This window comes from Lepus europaeus, chromosome 11 (genome assembly GCF_033115175.1).
Source record: "Lepus europaeus isolate LE1 chromosome 11, mLepTim1.pri, whole genome shotgun sequence".
Classification (NCBI taxonomy): Eukaryota; Metazoa; Chordata; class Mammalia; order Lagomorpha; family Leporidae; genus Lepus; species Lepus europaeus.
The window spans coordinates 37,242,284-37,268,341 of record NC_084837.1 but is presented as its reverse complement, the minus strand read 5'-3'; the positions used below and the strand labels follow the sequence as shown (position 1 = coordinate 37,268,341).

Sequence of the window (26,058 nt, the reverse complement as noted above, 5' to 3'; positions counted from 1 at the left end):
CCAAATGGTTTTGTTTTTGACAGGCAGAGTTAGACAGTGAGTGAGAGAGAGACAGAGAGAAAGGTCTTCCTTTTCCGTTGGTTCACCCTCCAATGGCCGCTGTGGCCGGCACGCTGCGGCCGGTGCACTGCGCTGATCCGAAGGCAGGAGCCAGGTGCTTCTCCTGGTCTCCCATGCGGGTGCAGGGCCCGAGGACCTGGGCCATCCTCCACTGCCTTCCCGGGCCATAGCAGAGAGCTGGCCTGGAAGAGGGGCAACCGGGACAGAATCCGGTGCCCCGACCAGGAATAGAACCCAGTGTGCCGGTGCCACAGGCTGAGGATTAGCCTATTTTTTTTTTTATTTTTGACAGGCAGAGTGGACAGTGAGAGAGAGAGACAGAGAGAAAGGTCTTCCTTTTGCCGTTGGTTCACCCTCCAATGACCGCTGCGGTAGGCGCGCTGCGGCTGGCGCACCGCGCTGATCCGATGGCAGGAGCCAGGTGCTTATCCTGGTCTCCCATGGGGTGCAGGGCCCAAGGACTTGGGCCATCCTCCACTGCACTCCCTGGCCACAGCAGAGAGCTGGCCTGGAAGAGGGGCAACCGTGACAGGATTGGTGCCCTGACCGGGACTAGAACCTGGTGTGCCGGCACCGCAAGGCGGAGGATTAGCCTAGTGAGCTGCGGCGCCGGCCGAGGATTAGCCTATTGAGCCACTGCACTGGCCCCAAATGTTTTAAGAACATTAAAAATATTGTTTATTAGCAACATTTTTAGTATTATAGTTGTTCTATATACATATGAGAATAATGTTTTAAAAGATTAATTTTAGCTATGGTATCAAAAGATTATTAGTAATTTACCCATACTTTTCATGATCTGTTCTGAACTCATTTCCTCAAACTTGACTTTTAGTAAAAATTGGAGCACATTTCTGTATTCTTCCATGGTTTAAAAACACCTAGTTCTCTAGTGTTTAGTAATTACAGTGAGTTTTCATTTGAATTCCCAGAAGAAGGTCATTCTCATGTTTATTTTCTATTTAGTCAAAAACACATTTTTAGGATTTGTCAATGATAACTTTTATACACATGTAGTCTTTTAATTTATCAAGTCAGTTTTGCAAGTTTTTAAAAATATATATGAGGAATTTTCAAATTAAAACCAATTTTTAAAGTGATTTTAACATTCACTTCATATGTAACACGATATACAGATACACATATGTTTAATTCACTTCTTATGTAAATATATATGTACATACACATATATGCTATTTTTCTTTTTTTTCAATATACTCTTTTTTTAAAAAAGATTTTTTTAGGATTTATTTATTTGAAAGTCAGTGTTACACAGAGAGGAGAGGCAGAGAGAGAGTGAGGTCTTGCATCCGATGGTCCAGTACTCAATTGGCCACAACGGCTGGAGCTGTGCTGATCCGAAGCGAGGAGCCAGGAGCTTCTTCCAGGTCTTCCATGTGGGTGCAGAGGCTCAAGGACTTGGGCCATCTTCCACTGCTTTCCCAGGCCATAGCAGAGAGCTGGATCGGAAGTGGAGCAGCCGGGTCTTGAACCAGCATCCATGTGGGATGCCGGTGTTTAAGATTATTTACTTGAAAGGCAGAGTTACAGAGAGGCAGAGGTAGAGAGAGAGAAAGGTCTTCCATTCAGTGGTTCACTCCCCAGATGGTTACCACGTCTGGAGCTGCACCCATCTGAAGCCAGGAGCCAGCAGCTTCTTCTGGGTCTTCCACACGGTTGCAGGGACCCAAGACTTGAACCATCTTCTACTGCTTTCCCAGGCCATAGCAGAGAGCTGGATCAGAAGTGGAGCAGCCGGGACACGAATGGGTTCCCATATGGGATGCCAGCACTGCAGGCGGTGGCTTTACCTGCTATGCCACAGCGCCGGCCCCTGTTATTTTCCTTGAAAGCTGGATTCATGACAAGAGATAAAGTGAGGAAAGAAGGGCATGTTATGTGGTGGGTATAATACAGTGAAGAAAACATTTATAACTACCCGTATATCAAATAATATGACATCCACACATTTAAAAATATTCTTATATATTAAATCTTACATATGAGCAAAAGCATAATGAATTTGGCCTTCTTTATCTGGCTTATTCTATTTCAAGTCATTTCCATTCACATTGTGCAAGGCAAGCACATAATTTTGAGGACTTAGAGCTCCTATTATTCATGCAAATTGTTAAAAATGTTGGTTTCTTTCCAGTTCTAAAAATATTTTTCTTCAAGTAGACCTCACTTTCCTTTTCTAAGAGAGTCAATAAGAGTTCTATTTGATGATGATAATTCTTGGCAATTTGTTCCTAAGTACCAAATAAGAAGTTAATTTAAGTGCTGAATATTTAATTCTCTAGCATCCATCTCTTGAGGATTACCTTGCTAAACATAGCTTAACCTTTTCAAACTATATCTGTCTGTTGAGCCTACAAATTCACAGAAATGTATAATTTTTTCTGCACTAATAAGTGTTCTCAAGAAAGGTAATTGTAAACATAAAATGAATACTCTTTCATGTTGTGACTTTTTGTATTTTCTTTGCAATGAACAGTTACCTCCAAAGAATGGTAAACTTGTGGTTATATAGTTTGAATACTTTACTAGTTCTGTATATAGTAATTATTGTTTCTGGCAAATATAATACATTTTAGTGGGAAGAAATGGTATATACTTACGGTTATTTGATATCACAATGTATATTTATATTGCTAAGTAGCAATTTTGATGAGAATTTTAAAAAATATTCTTTATGGACTGTATTTTTGCTTTGAAAATAATGTTTATGCTTTTAAGTTTCTAGACATTTAGTTAGTATTATTAGTGTAGAATTTCAGATTTCAGATTTTTACTATCATTGCTTAGATTCTTAGGTTGATGTTAACCATTCAGTGAACAGCTTTCCAGGCATCTCTTGTATATTAATATGTTTAAACCATCTATGACATTTTGTTGCATGATTTTTTTCACTCAAGGTTATATATGAATGTTTATGGTATTTCCTGATATCCACTAATTTAACCAAGCTGCTGTGACATTGTTTCTGCAATTTTTTACACTGTTCATTTCCTTATGCTCTTGCCAAACTGTCATTCTTTAAATTTATTTCTAACTTGATGAGGAAGCATATGTTTTTATTTTAAAAATTCACTTCTGGTATGGTTGAACTTATTTTTTTAATTAAACATTTTAAAATTTATATAAATGGAACATAGTTGATATCTACAGTTTTAGGAGCATAATGATACTTCCCACTCAGCCTCTCTCCCTCACTCCCTCTCTCCCACCCTCCCTTCTCCTTCCTTTCTTATTTTTTAAAATCTTTACAATGACATACTTTCAGTTTATAATCCACTAAATAAAGAATTCAAGAAATAGTCAGTAGAAAAAACACTGTTCCTTGAGAGTATAGACAAGGGTTATAAACAAAAATCAAATCTCAAAACATCAATTTCACTCAGATACATTACCTTTTTTATACTCTGTGTATTAGTTACCACAAATAAGCCAGTCTTTCTGCATACATTTTGTTGAGAAAGGACGTCATTCTTTTTTATGGTTGAGTAATATTCCATTGTGTATGTGTGTGTGTGTGTGTGTATATCACAACCCCCATATATATATGTGCATATATATCACTACCCCATGTTAATAGCAGCTCAACTCACAGTAGCTAAGATATGGGATCAACCCAGATGTTCATCTACTAATGACTAGATAAAAAAATGTGGATGAACTTATCTTTAGATGTCTTGACAATTTGTTTTTCTACTTTTTAAAAAAAATTATTTATTTGAGAGATAGAGTTACAGACAGTGAGAGGAAAGGACAGAGAGAAAGGTCTTTCTTCTGTTGGTTCACTCCCCAAATGGCCACAATAGCTGCAGCTTGGCTGATCCAAAGCCAGGAGTCAGGCACTTCTTTAGGGTCTCCCATGCAGATGCTGAGGCCCAAGGACTTGGGCCATCTTCCACTGCCTTCCCAGGCCACAGCAGAGCGCTGGATTGAAAGAGGAGTAGCTGAGACTAAAACTGGCACCCATATGGGATGTCGGCGCTGCAGGCAGAGGATTAACCTTCTGCAAGCCAGCTCCTGTTCTACTTTTTAAGAATTACTTGTGGCGCCGGCACACCGGGTTCTAGTCCCGGTCGGGGCGCCGGATTCTGTCCCGGTTGCCCCTCTTCCAGTCCAGCTCTCTGCTGTGGCCCAGGAGTGCAGTGGAGGATGGCCCAAGTGCTTGGGCCCTGCACCCACGTGGGAGACCAGAAGAAGCACCTGGCTCCTGGCTTTGGATCAGCGCAGTGCGCCGGCCACAGTGCGTTGGCCGCAGCAGCCAGTGGTAAAAGTGGTGTTGTCATTCATTTTTTTTATTCATTTGTAAGTGGTGTTTTTGTATTGAGGATTTAATAATTTGCCATACATATTGTAGACACTTTTTCACTTTTTTGTAGGTTTTTGTTTTATTTATGGTGTTTTGTACTATATAGAAATTTTGAGTTTTTTAAAGATTTATTTATTTATTTGAGAGTCAGAGTTACACAGAGAGACAAGAGGCATAGAGAGAGAGAGAGAGAGAGGTCTTCCATCTGATGGTTCACTCCCTGGATGGCTACAGTGACTGGAGCTGAGCTGGTCTGAAGCCAGGAGCCAGGAGCTTCTTCTGAGTCTCCAGTGTGGATGCAGGAGCCCAAGGACTTCGGTCATCTACTGCTTTCCCAGGCCATAGCGGAGAGCTAGATGGGAAGTGGAGCAGCCTGGTCTTGAACCGGTGCCCATATGGGATGTCGGCTCTTCAGGCCAGGGCGTTAACCCACTGTGCCACAGCGCCAGCCCCAGAAATTTTGATTTTTATGTAGTAAAAGCCAGATATTATTTTCTTTATGGGTTCTAATCTTGGTATCTTTCTTAGGAAGGCCAACCCCCCATTTCCCTATTGAGTTTTTATATGGTAAAGATTGTTATAAGCTTATTTCCTGTGCACACTCATATAGTACATATAATTGTGTATACATTTACAAAAGTAACATTGTAGATGTTATTTTGACAGTTTATATTTCTTATATTCCTTTTCTATTCTTATATATAATTAAATGTAAATGTAGGTGCATGAGTATTTTTAAAACATTTTATAAAATTTTAACTGACATATAAAATTGTACATAATTATGGAGTACAATGTGTATATTATGTATTGTCCAATCAGGGTAAACCTATATGTCTCCCACGAATAATTTTTTTGACTTCCCACCACTACTACCTAACAGCTTACAAATCAACCATATGAGGTATACTTCTATTTGAAATATTGTATCCAAACCTTCCGAATAGGGTAGTGATGCTGGATAATAAAACAGAAAATTATCTACACTGTCATGTAATTCTGTATTAACAACAACTTTATGAAGTTGATAAAATCATTCCATGTCCCAAATGAAAAGAATGCAGTGCAGTGATTAAGTAACTAGTCTATATTTATACAGATGTTAAAAGCTGGGACATAAACTCAGGTCTCTCATGTTCTAAATGTGGTTTCTATTATTTCCCACTGTTTTGTGAATTTGTGAACAATAGTAACATTTTTCTCTCTGTGCTTCCTTCTGAATACTCATTCTATCCTGTTTTTTTTTTTTTATTTTTTTTTAACAGGCAGAGTGGACAGTGAGAGAGAGAGACAGAGAGAAAGGTCTTCCTTTGGCGTTGGATCACCCTCCAATGGCCGCCGCGGCTGGCGCGCTGTGGCCGGCGCACCGCGCTTATCCGATGGCAGGAGCCAGGTGCTTCTCCTGGTCTCCCATGTGGGTGCAGTGCCCAAGCACTTGGGCCATCCTCCACTGCACTCCCTGGCCACAGCAGAGAGCTGGCTTGGAAGAGGGGCAACCGGGACAGAATCCGGTGCCCTGACCAGGACTAGAACCCTGTGTGCCGGTGCCGCAAGGTGGAGGATTAGCTTAGTAAGCCGTGGCGCCGGCCATCTATCCTGTTTTCAAGACCAGTCCTGACCTAAGCCAGAAAGAAACCTGAAGAGTTCTAGTTACATAAGGAGAGATATATTTTACTTACCCTTGGTTATTTGTATTTGATTCATTGTGACCCAGTTTTGGAAGCAGGGCTTCTGTCTAGGTTGGGGGAGAGTCTGTGGTACTATTGCTTGTTTCCTCCTAGGAACTGAAAATCCTTCTTGTAGGTCTAGGTCATGAATGGGAACTTGTTAACTGTGAGAGACTTCCGTGGTGGAAATTATGCAAGTACTGGAAGCTGTGGAGCCTTGAGTATTGCCCGTTCTGTATTCCCCATTGCTGGTTGCCCCCCGAGGATGTGCCATCGCCCCATGCTGGATCACCTGATGCCAGTTGCAGTGTGCCATCACCTATGGTCTGTTACTGTTCTGTCTTCTGCTCTTTATTTCCTTCCAGCATGAGCATCTGGGACTGACCTTCCCTTACTGCCCCCTGCTTCCTTCACTCTCTGCCGTTCTCAGTGGTCAGGCTATTACTGCCCTCACACCTTCTTACTTGGCCTTGTTTTCTTGCTGAATAATCCAGGCAATGACCTATGCCCAGGAGCATTAGACTTAATCCCTGTTTGAGGTCTAGCTGGTGATCTGTGACTCAGAAGTAGGTTTATCAGAACTGCGAGAGATCTGAGCATTCTGCTTGCCTGCACATCTCATGTTACGGATGAGGAACCCGAGGCAGGTTTTGCACCCCAAATCACAGTTGCTGGCAGAGTTTGAAGCAGAATCACTAATGCCTCAATTATATTTCATTATATCCATTTTGAACAACAGCCTCATTAGAATGCCTTAAACATATTTTAAACAATACAGATTAGGATAATAAAAAGTCATTTCAGTATTCACTGTTTGACTGTTAGACTAGTATACATTTGTTTTTATACGGAAATACCACAAAAGGCATTATTTGGAAATGTGTGTTTCAATAACCACCAATATGTGAAAGCTGGATTTTTTTAAAAAAGTAAAACAATGTCATTCCACCAGATGTCACTGTTTGCTTGTAGCAATGAAGTTACAATGATTTTAAAACAATTCCCCCTCTCTTGTCATATTTTGTAAAAAAGAAAAACCCAAGTTTGTATAGTTATGTACTTATTCATATATAGATTTATTATTTTGTCAAGACTATATTCTCTGATTTTTAAAAATCATATAAAATATTCATATACCTCTGCTGCAGATTTTAATGAAAAAAAATGATACAAGGCTAAAGATTATCTGCAGATTAACATTTTCAAGAAGGTAAATTCTTATAAATTTTTATCTAGACCTATGAGTCCACATTTTTAACAGCATTCCCCTCCAAGTTAATGTTTTCCAAATGATTTATTGAAACCCAGTAAGTGGGTTATGAAATCAATTTGTGAGTTTGCTATGAGCACTTTTTAAAAATGGTGTCTAGTAGAGACACTCCATTGCATGTAAGTATTACTTTGGTGAAACTTTTGTACGTGAGCATGCATCAAATTTCCCTGCACACATCTGAGAGTTACTTAGAAGTGACTGCGGGCTCCATCCCATGAAGTTCCCCTCAAGGTTTTGTAAGCCAGTCTGAAAGACAGGGTTTTTAAGGAAGTGCTGATGAAGCTGTGAGAGGGAAGCCTCTCTGGTGGACTTGTACCAAGGTGGGGTCCAAGGTGCAGCTAGGGGGAGATCTCTTCTCCATGCAAAGTTGGATGTGGCTAACAGTAGCTTTTATGTAACTCACAGAAGATGTATGCAGCGATAATTTAAGAGCACTCACAGCTGAGAGCGAATGTTTTCCAAACTTCTTTGGCAAAACCCCCAATAAGGAATATAGTTTATATGTCTGACTCCTTGGGAGACTGATGTTGACTCTGAAAGAGGTTTAAGTTTCACCCTGAGAAAGGTGGGCTTGTGTATTAGTCTGTTTTCTGTTGTTATAATGAAATACCCAAGGCTGGGTGACTTCATGAAGAGGCTTATTTAGCTCACAGTTCTGGAGTCTAAAGGCATGCACTTGACCCCAGTGAACGCCTTCACATCAGATGGCATCATAGAGGCAGAAGGAGAAGAGATCACTTTACCAAATATGAAGCCAGTGGACTATGAAGGAGCCTGGCTTGCTCCTTTGAGAGCTGCCCTCTCACAAGAGCTAACTAAGGGTCCCATTAAAGCTACCTTATTCCCATCTGAGGGTGGCATCCCCTGTGACCTAAGAATCTCCGCCAGACTTCACCTCTTAAAGGTCCAACCCCTTGTTAACATTCCCACACTGGGAACCAGCCTTTGAACATGTCAATCTTAGGGGATCAACTACATTCAAACCATAGCAGTTTATCTCCTTCATTCAACCCCCTCCTTGAAAATTATGATTATAATATCAGCCACTCACAGAGAATGTACTGTATGCAAAGATCTTCATATATATACAATATATATATTCATATATATATATATATATATGTAATTTCAAGGTGTTAGACTTGGAAAAAGCCCAATTACTGTTGCCATTCTTAAATGAGAAAACTGAGACTTAGGAAGGAAAGGTGTCTACCCAACTATTTTGGTATGTTTTCTGTTGCTATAACAGAATACCCAAGACTGGCTGTAAAGAAAAAAGGGTTATTTTGGTTTGTAGTTCTGGAAGCTGAGAAGTCTAAGATCAGGTGACTGCATCTGATGAGGACCTTGTGTTGCTTCAGCTCATGGTGGAAAGCAGAAAGGCAAGTGGCCTTGTACAAAAGAGAGAAAAAAAGGGGCTGAACTCATGCAGTGGCTACCCCATTCCTATGAGAAAGGCATTAATCCATTCATGACCCAAACACATGCCATCATGCTGCATCTGCCACTGCTGCCACCTTGCAGACCAAGAAAATTTACATTTTGATGGGGACAAAACCATATTCAAAAGAAAGCCACGACTGGCCGGTGCCGCAGCTCAATAGGCTAATCCTCCGCCTTGCGGCGCCGGCACACCGGGTTCTAGTCCCAGTCAGGGCGCCGGATTCTGTCCCGGTTGCCCCTCTTCCAGGCCAGCTCTCTGCTGTGGCCCGGGAGTGCAGTGGAGGATGGCCCAAGTGCTTGGGCCCTGCACCCACATAGGAGACCAGGAGAAGCACCTGGCTCCTGGCTTCAGATCAGCGTGGTGCGCTGGCCTCAGTGCGCTGGCTGCAGTGGCCATTGGAGGGTGAACCAACAGCAAAGGAAGACCTTTCTCTCTGTCACTCTCTCTCTCTCTCTCTCAGTCCACTCTGCCTGTAAAAAAAAAAAAAAAAAAAAAAAAAAAAGCAACGACATAGCATATCAAGTGGCTAATAAGGGATAAATCTTGGTTTTCAGCCTCATTGCAAAGACTTACTCTTTCTACTTGTGTCAGTGATATTTAGACTTCCCTGTGGATCAGGACCTTCTAGGGAGTTTGATAAGCATAGTAACTCCAAGACTCTATTCCAAACCTACTGAATTAGAATCTGTAGATAAGGAATCTGAGAAGCTATGGATTTGACAGAGAGGGTTTTGTAGAGGTCTCATGGAAGAGATCTGAAGGCCTCACCTTTGTCATTCCCATAGCTCACACATTTGGCATTCCTGTCTCCTCTATTGCCTCTTGGGAATCCCAGCTTCTTGGACACCTTTTACATAGGGAATTGGGGACAGGAAGTAGGGTTGGCAAGTTCGATGGTGCTCAGACTGTAGGGGACCCTAACATTCAGGTTCAGGCGCTTGGGTTATACTGAGTGAGTGTGTGTGTGTGTGTGTGTGTGGTCATTAAAGTGTTCTGGAGAGAGGATGACTGATGTCAAGTCAGGCAGGAATGTGTAGTGTGGATTAGAAGAGTAAGTGTCTGGAGGAAAAGGATCAGCAAAGGACTCACAGCAAAGGATTATCACAGGACTCATATGAGAGAAGGTTCAATGGATAGGAGAGATACTGCAAGGAGAGAGTAGAGAGGATGAGTGATTGCCATTGGGGCCCACAGAGAAGCTGGAGAGGAAGAGATATTCAGTTTGAACCATTGAGATGGTGATGTTTTCCAAAGGGGAATAAAGTCAATTGAAAACAGATCTCAGCCGGCGCCGCGGCTCACTAGGCTGCACCCCATGGGAGACCAGGAGAAGCACCTGGCTCCTGCCATCGGATCAGTGCGGTGCGCCGGCCGCAGCGCCCCGGCCGCGGCGGCCATTGGAGGGTGAACCAGCGGCAAAAGGAAGACCTTTCTCTCTGTCTCTCTCTCACTGTCCACTCTGCCTGTCAAAAAAAAAGAAAAAAAAAAAAAAAGAAAACAGATCTCAGTAAAAAATAAGAGTGGGACCTATGTGCCCACCGGTCAATCAGGTTAATTATCCACTCCCCTTTGGAAGTGGATTAAAAGCCTGGAGCATGCTGTGTCCAGCTCTCTTTCTTCTTTCTGGCCTTTCGCCATTGTGGGCCCTTGCTGGCCTGTGCCTCCAGGGTGCTTGGCCTATGGGCCACCTGCCCCTGCTTCCTGGCCCGCATGCTCCTCTACATGGCAGGCTCCTGATAATCGGTATGAATCCAGATTTTTCTTTCTTTTAGACAGGGCCCTCAATCTCCTATGCATTTCTCCCACTGAATAAAAATATTAAAACGTAAAAAAATAAAAAAAAAAAAGGATGGGAATAAGAGAGGGCAGAGGAGGAAGGGTGGGAGCAGGGGAGAAAGGGTGGGTGTGGTGGGAAGAATCACCATGTTACTAAAGTTGTAATTATGAAGTGTATGATGTTTGTTACTATAAAGCTGTATAGTTCTGCATATATTTCTCTCTGTACTTATTTCTAAGGGTATAGTTAAAAAACTTGCCGTGGGACCCCAAATACCCTTAAGCTGGGTAGTTATAATACCATCTTAGTGTTAAAGTGATTATATGGATAGGGTTGTCTGGTAATAATAATAGATAGAATTAAAAAGGAATGAATGCTCCCACATGGGAAGCAGTCCACACAGCAGACTCATAGAATGACAATCACTTTATATAGCACTTTGACCTCAGAATCAGCCCTTAAGGCATTCTAGTCTGGCTGAAAATCCCTCTAGAGCATTTTAGGCATGGAAAGCCAAGATATTGTGGCAAAAATGTCCTACACGAAGGTCCTCTGTGGGTGAGACCCCAGTAGAAAGAACAGGCCATCAAAGAAGGAGGTACCTTTCTCTGAAGGGAGGAGAGAACTTCCACTTTAACTGTGGCCTTGTCTAAATAAGATCGGAGTTTGTGAACTCAAGAGGCTTCCATAGCCTTGGCAGCTCATGACAAGAGCCTCGGGTGATTACTGACATCATAAATAAGAGTGTCAATTGTTAATTAAACAACAGGAGTCACTGTGCACTTACTCCTCATGTAGGATCTCTGTCCTTAATGTGTTGTACTGTGTGAATCAATGTTATAACTAGTACTCAAACAGTATTTTGCACTTTGTGTTTCTGTGTGGGTGCAAACCATTGAAATCTTTACTTAATATATACTAAAATGATCTTCTGTATATAAAGAGAATTGAAAATGAATCTTGATGCTAATGGAAAGGGAGAGGGAGCGGGAGAGGGGAGGGTTGCAGGTGGGAGGGAAGTTATGGGGGGGGGGAGCTGCTATAATCCAAAAGTTGTACTTTGGAAATTTATATTCATTAAATAAAAATTTAAAAAGTTAAGGAGAAGAGAAAATGAGTAAGAATTGATTTTTGCACATTTGATATTTGAAATGTGTTTTATATAAATAAATTCATACATATTTTCACATAAAAAATGGATCTTAGTGGAGAATGGGACTGGGGATGGGTGTCCTGAACCCTCCATCAATGACCAGTTCACAGGGGCAAACAGGGAGAGGGAGGAGGAGTGGGGCAGTGGGGAGAGCCAGTATAGTGGGAAGAATTACTGTATTCCCAAAGTTGTACTTATGAAATACATGAAGTTTGTATTACTTAAATTAAAGGGTTTTTTGGGGAATAAAGTTAGAGGGAACGGTATCTCTGAATATTTTCAGGTGAAATTTATATAGTCCGTATAAGCCTACTTTATAGTCCTTTTATATTTATTTTACAGTAAGTGCTACAATATAAAAATGAATGCATTTTCCTCATTTTGAATTAATTTATAATAGCTTTTATTTTTAAGTATTTTTAAAGAAATCACAGTAAACTTACTGTTCACTTCTTTATACATTTGAGGTTGCTGTGAAGTCAACTAGTATGTTAAATTAGAATTGAGAGAAAATATTATTAAGAGATTAATGATTTTCTTTATAAAGGGAATTTAAACATATACTGATTCATAAAACTACTGTTTTTCTTTTATGACAGATAATAATTTTGTTTGATCTTAAGCTATAAAATACATGTAGGTACACATGTATTTGTTTATATTTGTGTAATGCTTCATAGTTATTCAAAGCATTTCCACTTACATTTTCTTCTACATTTATTGTCTACTCTGATTATTGCAACAACAACCCTGTGAGGTGGCTAGTGAAAGTTTTGTTTGCATTTCACATGAGCAGGAAAGAAGGCTAAGAGGCCGGCGGCTTGGCTCACTTGGCTAATCCTCCACCTGCGGCGCTGGCACCCTGGGTTCTAGTCCTGGTTGGGGCGCCAGATTCTGTCCCGGTTGCCCCTCTTCCAGGCCAGCTCTCTGCTGTGGCCCGGGAGTGCAGTGGAGGATGGCCCAGGTCCTTGGGCCCTGCACCCGCATGGGAGACCAGGAGGAAGAACCTGGCTCCTGGCTTCAAAGCCAGCCATAGTGGCCATTTGGAGGGTGAACCAACAGAAAAGGAAGACCTTTCTCTCTGTCTGTCTCTCTCTCTCACTGTCTAAATCTGCCTGTCCAAAAAAAAAAAAAAAAAAAAGAAAGGAGGCTAGAGAGATTTATGTAATGTACTGAAAATGAAACACTGAAAACACTGAATAAGATTTTATGACACTTATTTCAAATATTGATGTTTTTGAATTATATTATGCTTCTTCCTGCTATATTATGATGATGGATGAAATGCATTTTTTGGCTAAATTTATATGATTCTCTTAATGTGACTGGGTGTCCTGAACCCTCCATCAATGACCAGTTCACAGGGGCAATCATTTTCCTACATTTCTCACATGATCAGATTACCTTTGTCCAAAGTGAATAATCTACATTTGATATGGAAAACGTGATTAGAAAACACCAACTCACCCAAGAGCTGGCTTTCACAACTCTCCAAGTTAACAGGAACTTCCAGAAAAGTCCCATCCTCCAAAATAGTCCTAGTGATACACGTTACCAAGCAAAGATTGAATATATGCAATCTATTTCTTCCCTGTGATGAAGAATGTTGTCTAGATTACTTCCACCTAAAGGCTTGTCAGGTCTGTGGCAGAATGCTGCATATGATTTTAGCATTGGGGAAACAAAGACTAAAACTCAAAAGCTCAACTTTTTGACTCGTGTGAGTAATTCAGTGAGATTTTTTTTCTGCCTCTGAGTCTATTGGTCAGGAAATCCAGATAGGATAAGGCATCAGTCCTTCAAGAGGGACAGGATCTGGGGCGTTGCTCCTGAGACCATGTCCCTGGAAGGATTTGTGGCAGGCTGTGACATCTCTGGAGCTTCAGTGTCAGCCCTAATGAAATTCCTCCCTGAGGGTGAGCCCCATAATCTAAACCCTGGAGCAGAGGGGACAGAAATTTCCCATTTTTCTCTGGTATCATTTCCAGGCTGTAAAGCCACAGCTCTGCATTGTGAATTTGGCCCACTGCCATGTCACAGTGCTGGCTATGGACCTTCTCAGAGTTGGAGTCACTAGGCTGGGGAGCAGAAAGTGAGTAATGAGCTGACTCCAGCTCTGTGGGATTTTGCTCATTGGGAAGGAAGAAGATTGGAAAGTCCACCACGCAAACGGAAGAACAGAACTGTATCATGGAGCACCACTCTCCTTAATTCCAGGTCAACGTATCACAGCTATAACACTCCCAACAAAGAGCATGCTTTCTTGTGCTCTCTGGAAGCACAGTCATACCTTCCTCTTGGCTCTCCATTCGGCTGATTAATTCCAATCTTTACTCCTTCATTATGAATTTAGCAACGCAAGCATTCCAATTTTTATTGGCCTCTAGGAATATAAATGAAACCTCCTAATTAAAATAGTCAGTGTCAGGTTTTTTAGTGGACCCAATGTCTTTGCTTTTTAAGTACTTTACTCCTTCAGGGATACATAAGGCTTTGAAAGTTCTCTGGGGACTTTCTAAGCTCTTGTTGAGGAAATACAATCTATGTGTGTGTGAACACATTACTGATATCTGTGCTCTTCATCTCAAAGTGACTGTTGGTTTTATCAGTTCCATATGTGGTGAGTGCCTCAGCAAAAAATCATAGAAAGAAGAATAACCACCCTAGGATTGTTGCTGGGCCAGAAGTACTGAAGCAACTTTCAGTTAAACTCGATCCCATCTGGTCTACAAAAAGCATCTCAGCAACCTGAGTAGACTTGGGCTGGCTGTCTGGTGTTGAGTCTTCATCTCGATAGCATTGCATAGCCTGAAAACATCTGTCCAAGTGTCCAACCATCTGCTTAAACTGTTGAGGACTCTGAATGGGAGAGTGAAGCTTCCCAGATTCCCTGGGTGGCCCTAAAAACTCTCTTCAGCTCTCTGGAGTTCTCTTGAGCCATGTTGGGGTTTCCAACAGAGATGTCTGTGCATTTTCATGACCTTGCTGGACCTCAGTCACAGGTTAATACTGCATTTGGAAACTGTAGAGGTCTAAGCAGTGTATGCTACAAATGAAGAGCTTCTGTTTTCTTCACAAAGTCCTTAATTTCACAAGGCGGTTCCTGGCAGCAGTTCAGAAGCTCAGCTATTTTAACTTTAATTGAAATCACATCTGTTGGCATTTTGGATTCTCTTGTCCTGAAGGTCAAGAAATGACTGTTGATGGCGCTTGCACCACAGATTCCATATAACAAACTTCATATAACACCTTCACAGAAGTGTCTGGCTTATCCCGAGGAATGGCAACTTGTACAAACCCATGGAAGTCTCTTAGGACCAGAAAGATGTTTTGCTTCGATACTGAATGCATTCGCACAGAGGACTTCTTGGCCCAAGTGAGAACACAATTCTCTGCACGTAGTTGGTTCAGACTGCAAAGCTCCTGAATGCCTTTGGCAGCCTTTTTAAAAAACTCAAGAGAAAAAACCTACATATGTAGGCCATCCAGTTAAGACTGAGGAAAAAGTTGAATGAAAGCACTCCTGCTTTAGGCAACAGACAGAAGGGCTGGGCAGAGACAGATGTCTGTGCTGTTTTCACCCAGACTTAGCCCCTGTGAACTCTGCACCAGACCTCTGGATGGAGAACCCCAGATTGGCTGAGTGGTACTTGCAATGCGTCTGGATAAACCTGTGTATAGCTGAGATGAGTAACCAAGAAGGGAAGTACATGTTGGAGCTACAGAATGGTGAGGGATAATCACAAATCCCATGCTTTCAGTGTTGGCCAGTGGTCAGAAGTCAGCTTTGGAAGTATACAGTATTGGCAAAATTCTAGGAGTTCCCACTCTCTTCTCCAGTGTTTAAGCCCTCTTCTTTAGAACATTTGATGACACATCTAGAAACCAGATAAATTTTCAAGGGCTTTCGGGTCCCTGGGAGTGTGCATAAGGGAAAGATCTTTTTCCCATCTCGGTGAATCAGTTTCCATTTCTATTCAACAAGGATGCATCCAGAGGTGACAAGAGAATGATTCCACACAGAAGTGCTAGGCACGAGCCAGATACAATTTAGAGGCACATGTCCTTCTCTTCTTTCTATATATTCCTAAAGGCTCCCAGGTCAGAACCAGAAACTAGAAGTAGTCTCATCTTTCAGATCTGAGCAGGTCTTTTGGAAGTAGAAGGCTAGCAAATCTAAAACTCTCCTAGAGCCTGAGTCCACACTCTGATGGCTACTGTAAGCCAAGCCCCCTTGCATTTGTATTTTCCAGCAGTCTATGGCTCAGTCATTAGTGACACATTTTGGCTTCATATTTTTAATTTATCTCATCTCTAGTCCATTTAAGGCTTTTGGTTGTAAGTTTTGTATTTCCATATGTATTCTTTTTTTTTTAAATTTTTTTTTGAGTTTATTTATTTATTTGGAAGATAGAGTTAGAATGAATCCAGGGAGAGACAGAAAGAGGTCTTTCTTTTTTTTTTTTAATTTTTGACAGGCAGAATGGACAGTGAGAGAGAGAGACAGAGAGAAAGGTCTTCCTTTGCCATTGGTTCACCCTCCAATGGCTGCCGTGGCCAGCGTGCTGTGGCCGGCGCACCATGCTGATTCGAAGGCAGGAGCCAGGTGCTTCTCCTGGTCTCCCACGTGGGTGCAGGGCCCACGCACTTGGGCCATCCTCCACTGCACTCCTGGGCCATAGCAGAGAGCTGGCCTGGAAGAGGGGCAACCGGGACAGAATCCGGTGTCCCGACCGGGACTAGAACCCAGTGTGCCGGCGCCGCTAGGCAGAGGATTAACCTGTTGAGCCACGATGCTGGCCAAAGAGGTCTTTCATCTACTGGTTCACTTTCCAAATGGCCACAATGGCCAGGATGGGCCAGGCCAAAGTCAGGAGTTTGGAACTCCATCTGAGTCTCCCATGTGGGCAGCAGAGGCCCAAGTACTTGGGTCATCTTTGCTGTTTTCTCAGCCATGTTAGCAGGGAGCTGGGTTGAAAGTGGAGCAGCTGTGACTCAAACCAGCACTCATAGGATGCTGGCATTACAGATAGTGCCACAATGCTGACCCCATATGTAATCTTCTATATAAGTAGCTTGTAGAGTAGAAGGGAACACCTGATGCCCAATTTTCTGTTCATGTTAGCAAGATGTGAATCAAAAAAGGAAAACTATAATTTGAGGAGCCAGTGCTGCTTAAGCTGGTGCTTTGCCATAGTGCACGAGATGAAATGGAATGGAGTGCAGGTGAGAGATAGAAGATAAGGATCTTTTTACTTCTTTTTGAATTGAACTATCTTAGGGTAAATTTATTATTCCAGTGTAATGAAACAAAACTATCATGAGGCGTGGGCATTTCATCTAGTGTTTAAGGCGCTGATTATGATAGACCTCTGGAACCCAGCTCCAGCTGCTGACTCCAGTTTCCTGCTAATTCAGACCATGGCAGGCTTTTGTGATGGCCTCACATGGTTGTGTTTCTGCTGCTCATGTAGAACTGGATTGAGTTCTGACTCCTGGTTTACACACGACTGGGGATTGTTGCAAGCGTTTGGGGGATGAACCTGCTGAAGAGAGCTTTCTCTTTGTCTCTATCTCTCTCTTTCTGTCAAATAAATAAAAATATACACACAAAGGATAATGTATTTGGAACAACATTAAATTATTTTGGATGATTTCTCATTATTATCTGACTTCTGTACAAATTGTTTAGTACAGATGACGGATGTCAATGTGTTTATTTCAGCTGAGGTATGAAACTAAAGCAAACAACTACATTGTCAATGACTTAAAAACTGATTTTTTTCCCCACCCTGTAGAATACTGTATGGAATTCCTGTTATGGATGAAAATCAAGAATATGCTAGTATTCCTTCAATAGCACAAGGGGTAGTCTCTGAATTGCCACAGACAGCTGGAGAGCATGCTCAGAAACCTTATCTGCAAGTGTTGGGAGAAGAAGTAAGATTTTTTTTAAACTAAATTATAGTTTATGTTTTTAAAAATTTAGTTTTTAACAGATTCAACATAGTTTGTGGATACAGTTCTAATATAATGATATTCCTTTCCCCCCTGCTCCCACCATTCCCCGTCTCCCTCTAACCCTTCCTTCCTCTACATTTTTTTTTTAATTTTTGAGATAAAATATTTTAACTTTACATTACAGTAAAAAGACTTAATGCTTCACTGGATAAAAAGTTTAACAAATAAAAAGCAAAAGACCCTAGTTTAGTAAGAATATAGACAATGGCTATACACAGTAATTGAATGGAAAAATGACCATTTCACCCATATACACCCATATATACATATAAATTTTAAAGTAATCACAGGTCATTAAAACTATGAATTTTCTTTTTTTGTTTTAAAGATTTATTTATTTATTTGAAAGAGTTACACAGAGAGAGAAGGAGAGGCAGAGAGAGAGAGAGAGAGAGAGAGAGGTCTTCCATCCGATGGTTCACTCTCCAATTGGCTGCAACAGCCAGAGCTGTGCTGATCCGAAGCCAGGAGCCAGGAGTTTCTTCCGGGTCTCCCATGTGGGTGCAGGGCCCAAGGACTTGGGCCATCTTCTGCTGCTTTCCCAGGCCATAACAGAGAGCTGGATCGGAAGTGGAGCAGCTGGGTCTCGAATCAGCTCCTGTATGGGATGCTGGCGCTTCAGGCCAGGGCTTTTACCTGCTGTGCCGCAGCGCTGGCCATGAATTTTCTCTGATGTTAGTTTTCTCTACCTCACAGTTTCTTATGCTTTTTAATTTTTTGTACCTAAAAATTTACTTAGGACCTCAATAGTTGTTAAAGTGAGTTATATCTATTGACTAGAAATGAAAATGCTAAAATATTTAAGACTAGGAGTAATAAAATCAATATGCTTACATAAATAATATAGTTTCACAAAAAATTATATTTTGAAAGCAGAAATAGTAATGAGAAAACTAAGCTTTCTTCTTTTTCTTTCTTCTCTCTTTCCCTCTTTCCTCCCTCCCTCCTTCTCTCTTTCTCTTCCTTCTTTCCTTTCTCTCTCTCTCACTGTCTCTCTCTCTCTCTCTCAATCTCCTTACTGTATGGCTTAATAGAAAACAGCTATATTTTCATATCTGCTTCTGCATTCAGTTTGTGACTTTTCTTTGGATGCAGTATATGAAAAAAATTCTGCTGTCAAATGAACATGTCGTTAGAAAATGAAAAGATTTCAATAGCCTTTCTTAAGCAATTATGGATATTCTTTGATAATACACCAAAACTTAATATGGGGATAGTTTCTTGAAATTTCATTGCAAGACATCCACTCTCAGAACGTTGATATAAAATCACTTTTCCCAATTCTTTCTACAAAGTGTGACTAAAAACCCTGGACATTACACTCTACAGGTAAAGAGAAAGAGGCATTCTAGCTGGGAACTTTAGGGCCTGAAGATTGAGATGAGATGGTAGTGAGTAAACTTCCTGGTTTATCTGTTTTGCTCCATGTATCTTAGACTTGTTTAGAGAAAAGCTAGTAATACAGAAACACCAACAATTAAAGACACTAAATAAATAAATAGAAAATAAAAAAAGCCCCAACAGAAAGCTTGATGTTTCTAACCAAAGGAAAACAGAATTTTAAAAGACAAATATAACTTGTCTATTCTAGACAAACACTGGGGAAGAAAACTAAATCCAACCACCAGCAAAAAACTGTGGCTCCATCCCTGCCTTCACCAACAAAGGCCTAGTGGGAAGGCTAGACCACCACACCCGCTGGATTATCTCGAGGCACTCCCACACTGTTGCCAGGGTAGTGACATAGAAGATGCAGTCCGGAGTTGGGAATTTGATCTTGATAGAATGGTAATAAGGCTTCTCCATCTGTCAGTTGAGACCTGTGGGGATCCGGGTTTCCACCTCCACCCCCATCTAGTAGTAATGAGCCACTTCTTCCCTTCTCACTGGAGGAGAGGTAGTTTGGTGGAGGGTTAGGTAAACAGGAGTTTATTTTTATTTTATTTTTAGGTTTTATTTATTTGAAAGGAGAGTTTCACAGAGAGGGGAAGACACACACACACACATACACACACATATCTTCCATGTGCTGGTTCCTCCCCAAATGGCTGTAATAACCAGAGCTGGGCCAGGCCAAACCAGGAGCCAAGAGCTTCTTCCAGGTCTCCCACATGAGTGCAGGGGTCCAAACACATGAGCCATCTTCTGCTGCTTTCCTAGACACATTGGGAGGGAGCTGGATTGGAAGTGGAGCAGCTGAGACTTGAACTATTGCCCAGATGGGATGCTGGTCTCGCAGGTGGTGGCTTAATATGTAATGGCCCCAAGAGTTTTTAAATTAGATCCAGATTCTCATAGAATACCCCAAATACCTAGACTTCAATTGGAAATCACTGCTCCTATCAAGAGTTAGGAAAAATCACACTGAATTAGAGAAACAGTCAATTGGTGACAACAGTGAGATGATCCATAGTAAAATTATCTGACAATGATTTCAAACCTGTCGTCTTAAAAATGTTTCAGTGAATAATTGTGAATAACTTGAAACAAATTTCACAAATGGTTCAGAAAGGAAGTAGAAAAAATGGCAGCAAAGAAATAGAAGATATAGAGAAGACACAAGGAAATTTCAGTTGTGAAATTTTAACTAGAATAAAAAAAATTAATGGAGGGACTGAAAAGTAGAATCAGTGAAAGAACTAGTGAACTCAGTTAGGGATGAATTAATGAGCTGAAGATGGAACAATAAAATTCACCCAATCTGAACAACAAAGAGAAAACAGACTGAAAATGTCAGAATATTAACAGAGCCTCTGGGATCTACAGGAACATAAGCAAAAGATCTAACATTTGAGTTACCACAATTCCAGATGGGAAAGAAATAGAAGGCAAAAATATTGAAGTAAATAATGGCTAACCAGTTCACCAGGTGAGGAAAAGACACGAACCTGCAGATTCAGGAATCTATGCAAACCCTCAACAGGAAAAATCCAAAGAAATCTTCACCAAACCATATAATAGTCAAATTTCTGAAGACTAAAGGCAACTAAAGAAAAGCGACATGTAACCTACAGGCGAAAAACAATTTAAATGGAAGGGGATTTCTCATCAGAAAACTGGACACCAGAAATAAGTGGTAGAACTTGCGTTTTTAAAGTTGTATAAAGGAGCTGTGAACCCAGAATCCTATATGAAGAGAAATATTCTTTGAGAATGAAGGGGAACGAAGATATTCTCAGATGAAAGAGAACTAAGAGAATTTGTTGCCAGTGGACTTACGCTAAAAGAACATCTAGAGGGGCCGGCTCTGTGGCGCATTAGGTTAATCCTCTGCCTGAAGCGCTGGCATCCCATATGGGCGCCGAGTTCTAGTCCCAGCTGCTCCTCTTCCAATCCAGCTCTCTGCTGTGGCCTGGGAAAGCAGTAGAAGATGTGCCAAGTCCTTGGGCCCCTGCACTTGGGCCCCAAGTCCTTGGCCCCCTCCATGTGGGAGGCCGGGAAGAAGCACCTGGCTCCTGGCTTCAGATCAGCACAGCACTGGCCGTTGCGGCCATCTGGGGAGTGAACCAGCGGATGGAAGACCTTTCTCTCTGTCTCTCCCTCTTACTGTCTGTAACTCTACCTTTCAAATAAATAAATAAAATCTTTTTTTTTTTTTTTAAGAACATCTAGGGTTAGGACGGGCATTTGGTACAGTGGCTGAGGTGTTACTTGGGATGCCTACATCCCATATGAGAGAAGCTGGATTCCACTTCCAGTTCCACCTTCCTGCTAATGTGCACTCTGGGAAGTAGCAGAAGATGGCTTAAGTGCTTGCCTCTCTGTCATCTATGTGGGAGACCTGGCTTGAGTTCCAGGTTCCTGATTTTGGCCTAACCCAATTCTGGCTGTTACAGGCACTTGGGGAATGAACCAGCAGGGGGAAGATCTCTCTCTTTCTCTCTCTCTGATTTTCAAGTAAAATGAAAATAGATAAATAAAAACATTAAAAATGGTTATGGAAAGTGAATAGAAAAAATAATAAATAAGCGAAATATCTTAAAGGAACAAAGGACATTGACGGTAAAAATATGAATAGGAGCTGGTGCCGTGGCTCACTTGGTTAATCCTCCACCTGTGGCACCAGCATCCCATATGGGTGCTGGATTCTAGTCCCAGTTTCTCCTCTTCCAGTCCAGCTCTCTGCTGTGGCCCGGGAAGGCAGTGGAGGATGGCCCAAGTGCTTGGGCCCTGCACCCACATGGGAGACCAGGAGAAGCACCTGGCTCATGGCTTCAGATTGGCGCAGCATGCTAGCCGTAGTGGCCAATTGGGGGGTGAACCAACGGAAGGAAGACCTTTCTCTCTGTCTCTCTCTCTCACTGTCTAACTCTGCCTGTCAAATAAAAAAATATGAATAAATATAATAGAGTTTCTTTCTTTTGAGTTTTTTTTTAAGATTTATTTATTTATTTTGAAAGAGTTACAGAGAGTGAGCAAGCTCTTCCATCTTCTGGTTCACTCCCCAGGTGGCTGCAATGGCTGCGGCTGGGCCAGGCTGAAGCCAAGAGCAGGAGCTTCTTTTGGGTCTCCTACATGGGTGTCAGGAGCCCATCCACTCAGGCCATTTTCTGCTGCTTTTTTCCAGGCCATTAGCAGGGAACTGGATCAGAACTGGAGCAGTGGGACACAAACAGGTGCCCATATGGGATACCAGCATTGCAGGCTATGGCTTTTACCTGCTGTGCCACAATTCTGGCCCCAAGTTTTCTAAATTATATTTTTCAGTTGAAGCAAAAGGCACCCTGATATAATTGTAAATGTGTATAGAGGACGTACTTAAGATGATTATATTATAAGTAGGGGAGGGTAGAGAGACATAAAGGGAGGTAATGAACTGGTAAAATGATGACAATTGAACTGGTAAAATGATGTCATATGATGAAATATTTAAAGTAATAACTAATAAGCTATACAAAGAGATACTCTGAAAATAGTGTCATATGTAAAAGTGGAATTCAAAAATATGTTCTTGAACTCTCAGGAAGGTAAGCAAAAAGAAAAAAAAGTAGCAAATCAGAGAGAACAAACAGAAAACAACAACAAAAAAGGCCTACTTCAACCCAACTTAGATATAAATGGTCTGAAGGCATCAATCAGATAACATAGAGAGACAGAGAGGATTGGGAAACAGTTCCCAGCTATATGGTTTCTGTAAGAGAAAGGCTTACAATATAACAATATAGCTTGGTTGATAGAAAAAGGATAAAAACATACATCATATAAGCATTAATTAAAGAAAAGTGGGCATGGCCATATTAATAATGGATAAAGTAGACTTCCAAACTCAGGAAATTATCAGAGAGAGAGAGAAGAGCATTAGTTTATGATAAAAGTGTCAATACACTGTGAAAATATAGCAGTCGTAAAAAGTGCATGCACCAAGCAACAGAACTACAAAATATATGAATCAAACACTAATAGAGCTGGAAGGAAAAACAGACATTCCACAGTTGTAGTTGGAGATTTCAACATCAATCTCTCAGCTATTGACAGAACACCTAGACAGAAAATCAGGAAGGATATAGAAGAACTCAACATGACCAATGGGATATTACTGAGATGTATAGAACCCTTTATCCCACAAAAGCATTATACGTATGCTTTTCGGTTCCCGTGAAACCTATACCAGTTTAGAGAAAGCAATAACAGGAAGATAACACAAAATCCATAACAGGAAAATAGCAGAAAAATCTCCAGATATTTGGAATTTAAATAATATAGTTATAAATTACCTAAGTGTTGAACATTTCAAGGGATTTAAAGATATGCTTAACTGGGTGAAAAAGTGTAGTACATCAAAACTTCTGAGAAACAGAAGAGTGTTGTAAAGAAAATCTATAGCACCAGATGCTTACAATAGAAAAAAGAAGGTGTCAAATCAAGAATTTAACCTTTCATTTCTAGAGCCAAAAAAGAGTAGAGCAGAATAAGGCCAGAGCAAACTGGCAAAATAAATAATAAAGAGGTGAAATCAATGAAATAAAAAACATAAAAACAATAAAGAAAATCAGAAAGCTAGTTTTTTGAGAAGATCAATAAAACTGATCTTTAACCAGACTGACAGGATAAAAAAGAGATGAGATACGAGTTACCAGTGTCTGAAATGAAATAAGAAGTATCACTATAGACCATGCAGACATCAAAAGAATAAAATGAGCATACTATGAACAACTCTGCATATACATATACATATACAAGTGTGTGAAATGGAGAAATTTCTCAGTAACCATAAGCTTTCACAACTCATCCTGTTAAAAAACATAATTTGAATAGGTCTACAACTGATTTAAAAAAATGCCCTCCTTTCTCCCAAATATCTTCAGGCTCAGATGCTTTTGCTAGCAACAGTTCAACCAAACACTTAAGAAAGAATTCATACCAATTCTACACAGTCTCTCCCAGAAAATAAGAGGGAACAGTTCTCTATTCATTTTTGATCCCTAAACTAGAAAAAGACACCACAAAAAGAAAAATACAGACCAATGTCCTTGGTACAGTTAGAATCTTTGTCCTCCCCCCACCCCCTGCCATGTTGAAATCTAATTGCCATTGTAACAATATTAAGAGGTGGAACACCTAAGAGGTAATTAATCATCAGGGGCTCTCTTTTTGTGGGTAGAATTGATGCCATGATCAAAGGACAAGATCAGCCCACTTTGCCCAACTTCACCCTTCTGTCTCCCGGCATGTGAGACACAGTGAGAAGTTCCACAGCAGATGCTAGCACGTTGGTCTTGTACTTCTCAGGCTCTGGAACTGTGAAAGAATAAATTTCTGTTAAATTACCCAGTTTCAGGTATTCTACTTTAGCAGCACAAAGCAGACTAAGACGCTCTCTTAGTTATAATAGATGTAAAAATGCTTAACAGGCCAGCGCCTTGGCTCAGTTGGTTGATCCTCTACCTGTGGTGCTGGCATCCCATATGGGCACCCGGGTTCTAGTCCCGGTTCCTCCTCTTCCAGTCCAGCTCTCTGCTGTGGCCCGGGAAGGCAGTGGAGGATGGCCCAAGTGCTTGGGCCCTGCACCCCATGGGAGACCAGGAGGAAGCACCTGGCTCCTGGCTTCGGATCGGTGCAGCGCCGGCCATAGCGGCCATTTGGGGGATGAACCAACAGAGAGAAGACCTTTCTCTCTGTCTCTCTTTCACTGTCTATAACTCTACGTGTCAAATAAATTAAAAAAAATGCTTAACAAACAGTAGGGGACAGAATGAAAAAATAAATAAAAGGGATTATACTCCATGACCTGAAGGAGTTATTCCAGGGACTTAGGGCTGCCTCAGTATTTGGAAATTCACCAGTGTAATCCATATTATTAATTTAATAAAGAAGAAAAGTCATATGGTAATATTAATCAATGCAGAAAAAGCATTTGGCAAGATTTAACATGCATTTTCATGATAAAAATTCTCTGAAGAATATGAATAAAGGGAAGCTTCTTACAACTTGGTAATAAAAATTTACAGAAATCCACAGCTAACATTATATGTAATGGTGAAAGCCCGTGTTTTCCCCTCACCTCTCTCTTTTAAAGTTTTATTTATTTATTTGAAAGAGTTAGAGAGAGGGAGAGAGGGAGGGAGGGAGGAAGGGAGGGAGAGAGAGAGAGAGAGAGAGGTCATCTATCTGCTGTTTTACTCCCCAGATGGCTGCAATGGCCAGGGCTGGGTCATGCAGAAGCCAGGAGCCAGGAGCTTCTTCCAGGTCTCCCATGTGGGTGCAGGGTCCCAAGAACTTGGGCCATCCTCTGCTGCTTTCCCAGGTACTTCCCAGGATGGGAAGTGGACATGAACTAGCATCCATATGGGATGCTGGCATTGCAGACTGCAGTTTAACCTGCTATGCCACAATGCTGTCCCCACCTCCTCACCATTCCTATTTAACTTCAATATATGCTAGAAATTCTAGGCAATGCAGTAAGGTAAGAATAGAGTAGAAAAGCATTCAGACCAGAAGAAAGCAATATAATCACCTCTATTGCAGATGATGTATTAGTCAACATTGAAAATTCTAAGGAATCTATAAAAGAAAAATGTCACAGAATTAATAATGGAGCTCACTAAATTCACAAGCTGTAAGATAAGCATAAAGAACTCAATCTTTTTTTTTTTTAAGATTTATTTATTTACTTGAAAGGCAGAGTTCCAGAGCAGCAGAGGCAGAGGCAGAGAGATAGAGAGAGGTCTTCCATCTGCTGTTTCATTCCCCAAATGGCTGCAACAGCCAGAGCTGGGCAGATACGAAGCCAGGAGCCAGGAGCTTCTTCTGGGTCTCCCATGTGGGTGCAGGGGCCCAAGAACTTGGGCCATCTTCTACTGCTTTCCCAGGCCATAGCAGAGAGCTGGATCAGAAGTAGA

At 41.3% G+C, this 26,058-nt stretch overlaps 1 protein-coding gene and 1 pseudogene across 1 annotated transcript in view; one reads left to right on the top strand and one right to left on the bottom strand.

Annotated features, from left to right (window-relative positions):
• The window catches only part of TTC6 (tetratricopeptide repeat domain 6), a 267,326-nt gene that overhangs the window by 116,046 nt on the left and 125,222 nt on the right, over positions 1-26,058 (top strand). Inside the window, exon 7 of the mRNA XM_062206582.1 lies at positions 17,497-17,638. Within this exon, the coding sequence (XP_062062566.1) occupies positions 17,497-17,638 (142 nt within the window). The remainder of the gene's footprint in view (positions 1-17,496; positions 17,639-26,058) is intronic.
• LOC133769707 (aspartate--tRNA ligase, mitochondrial-like) lies at positions 13,464-15,410 on the bottom strand (annotated as a pseudogene).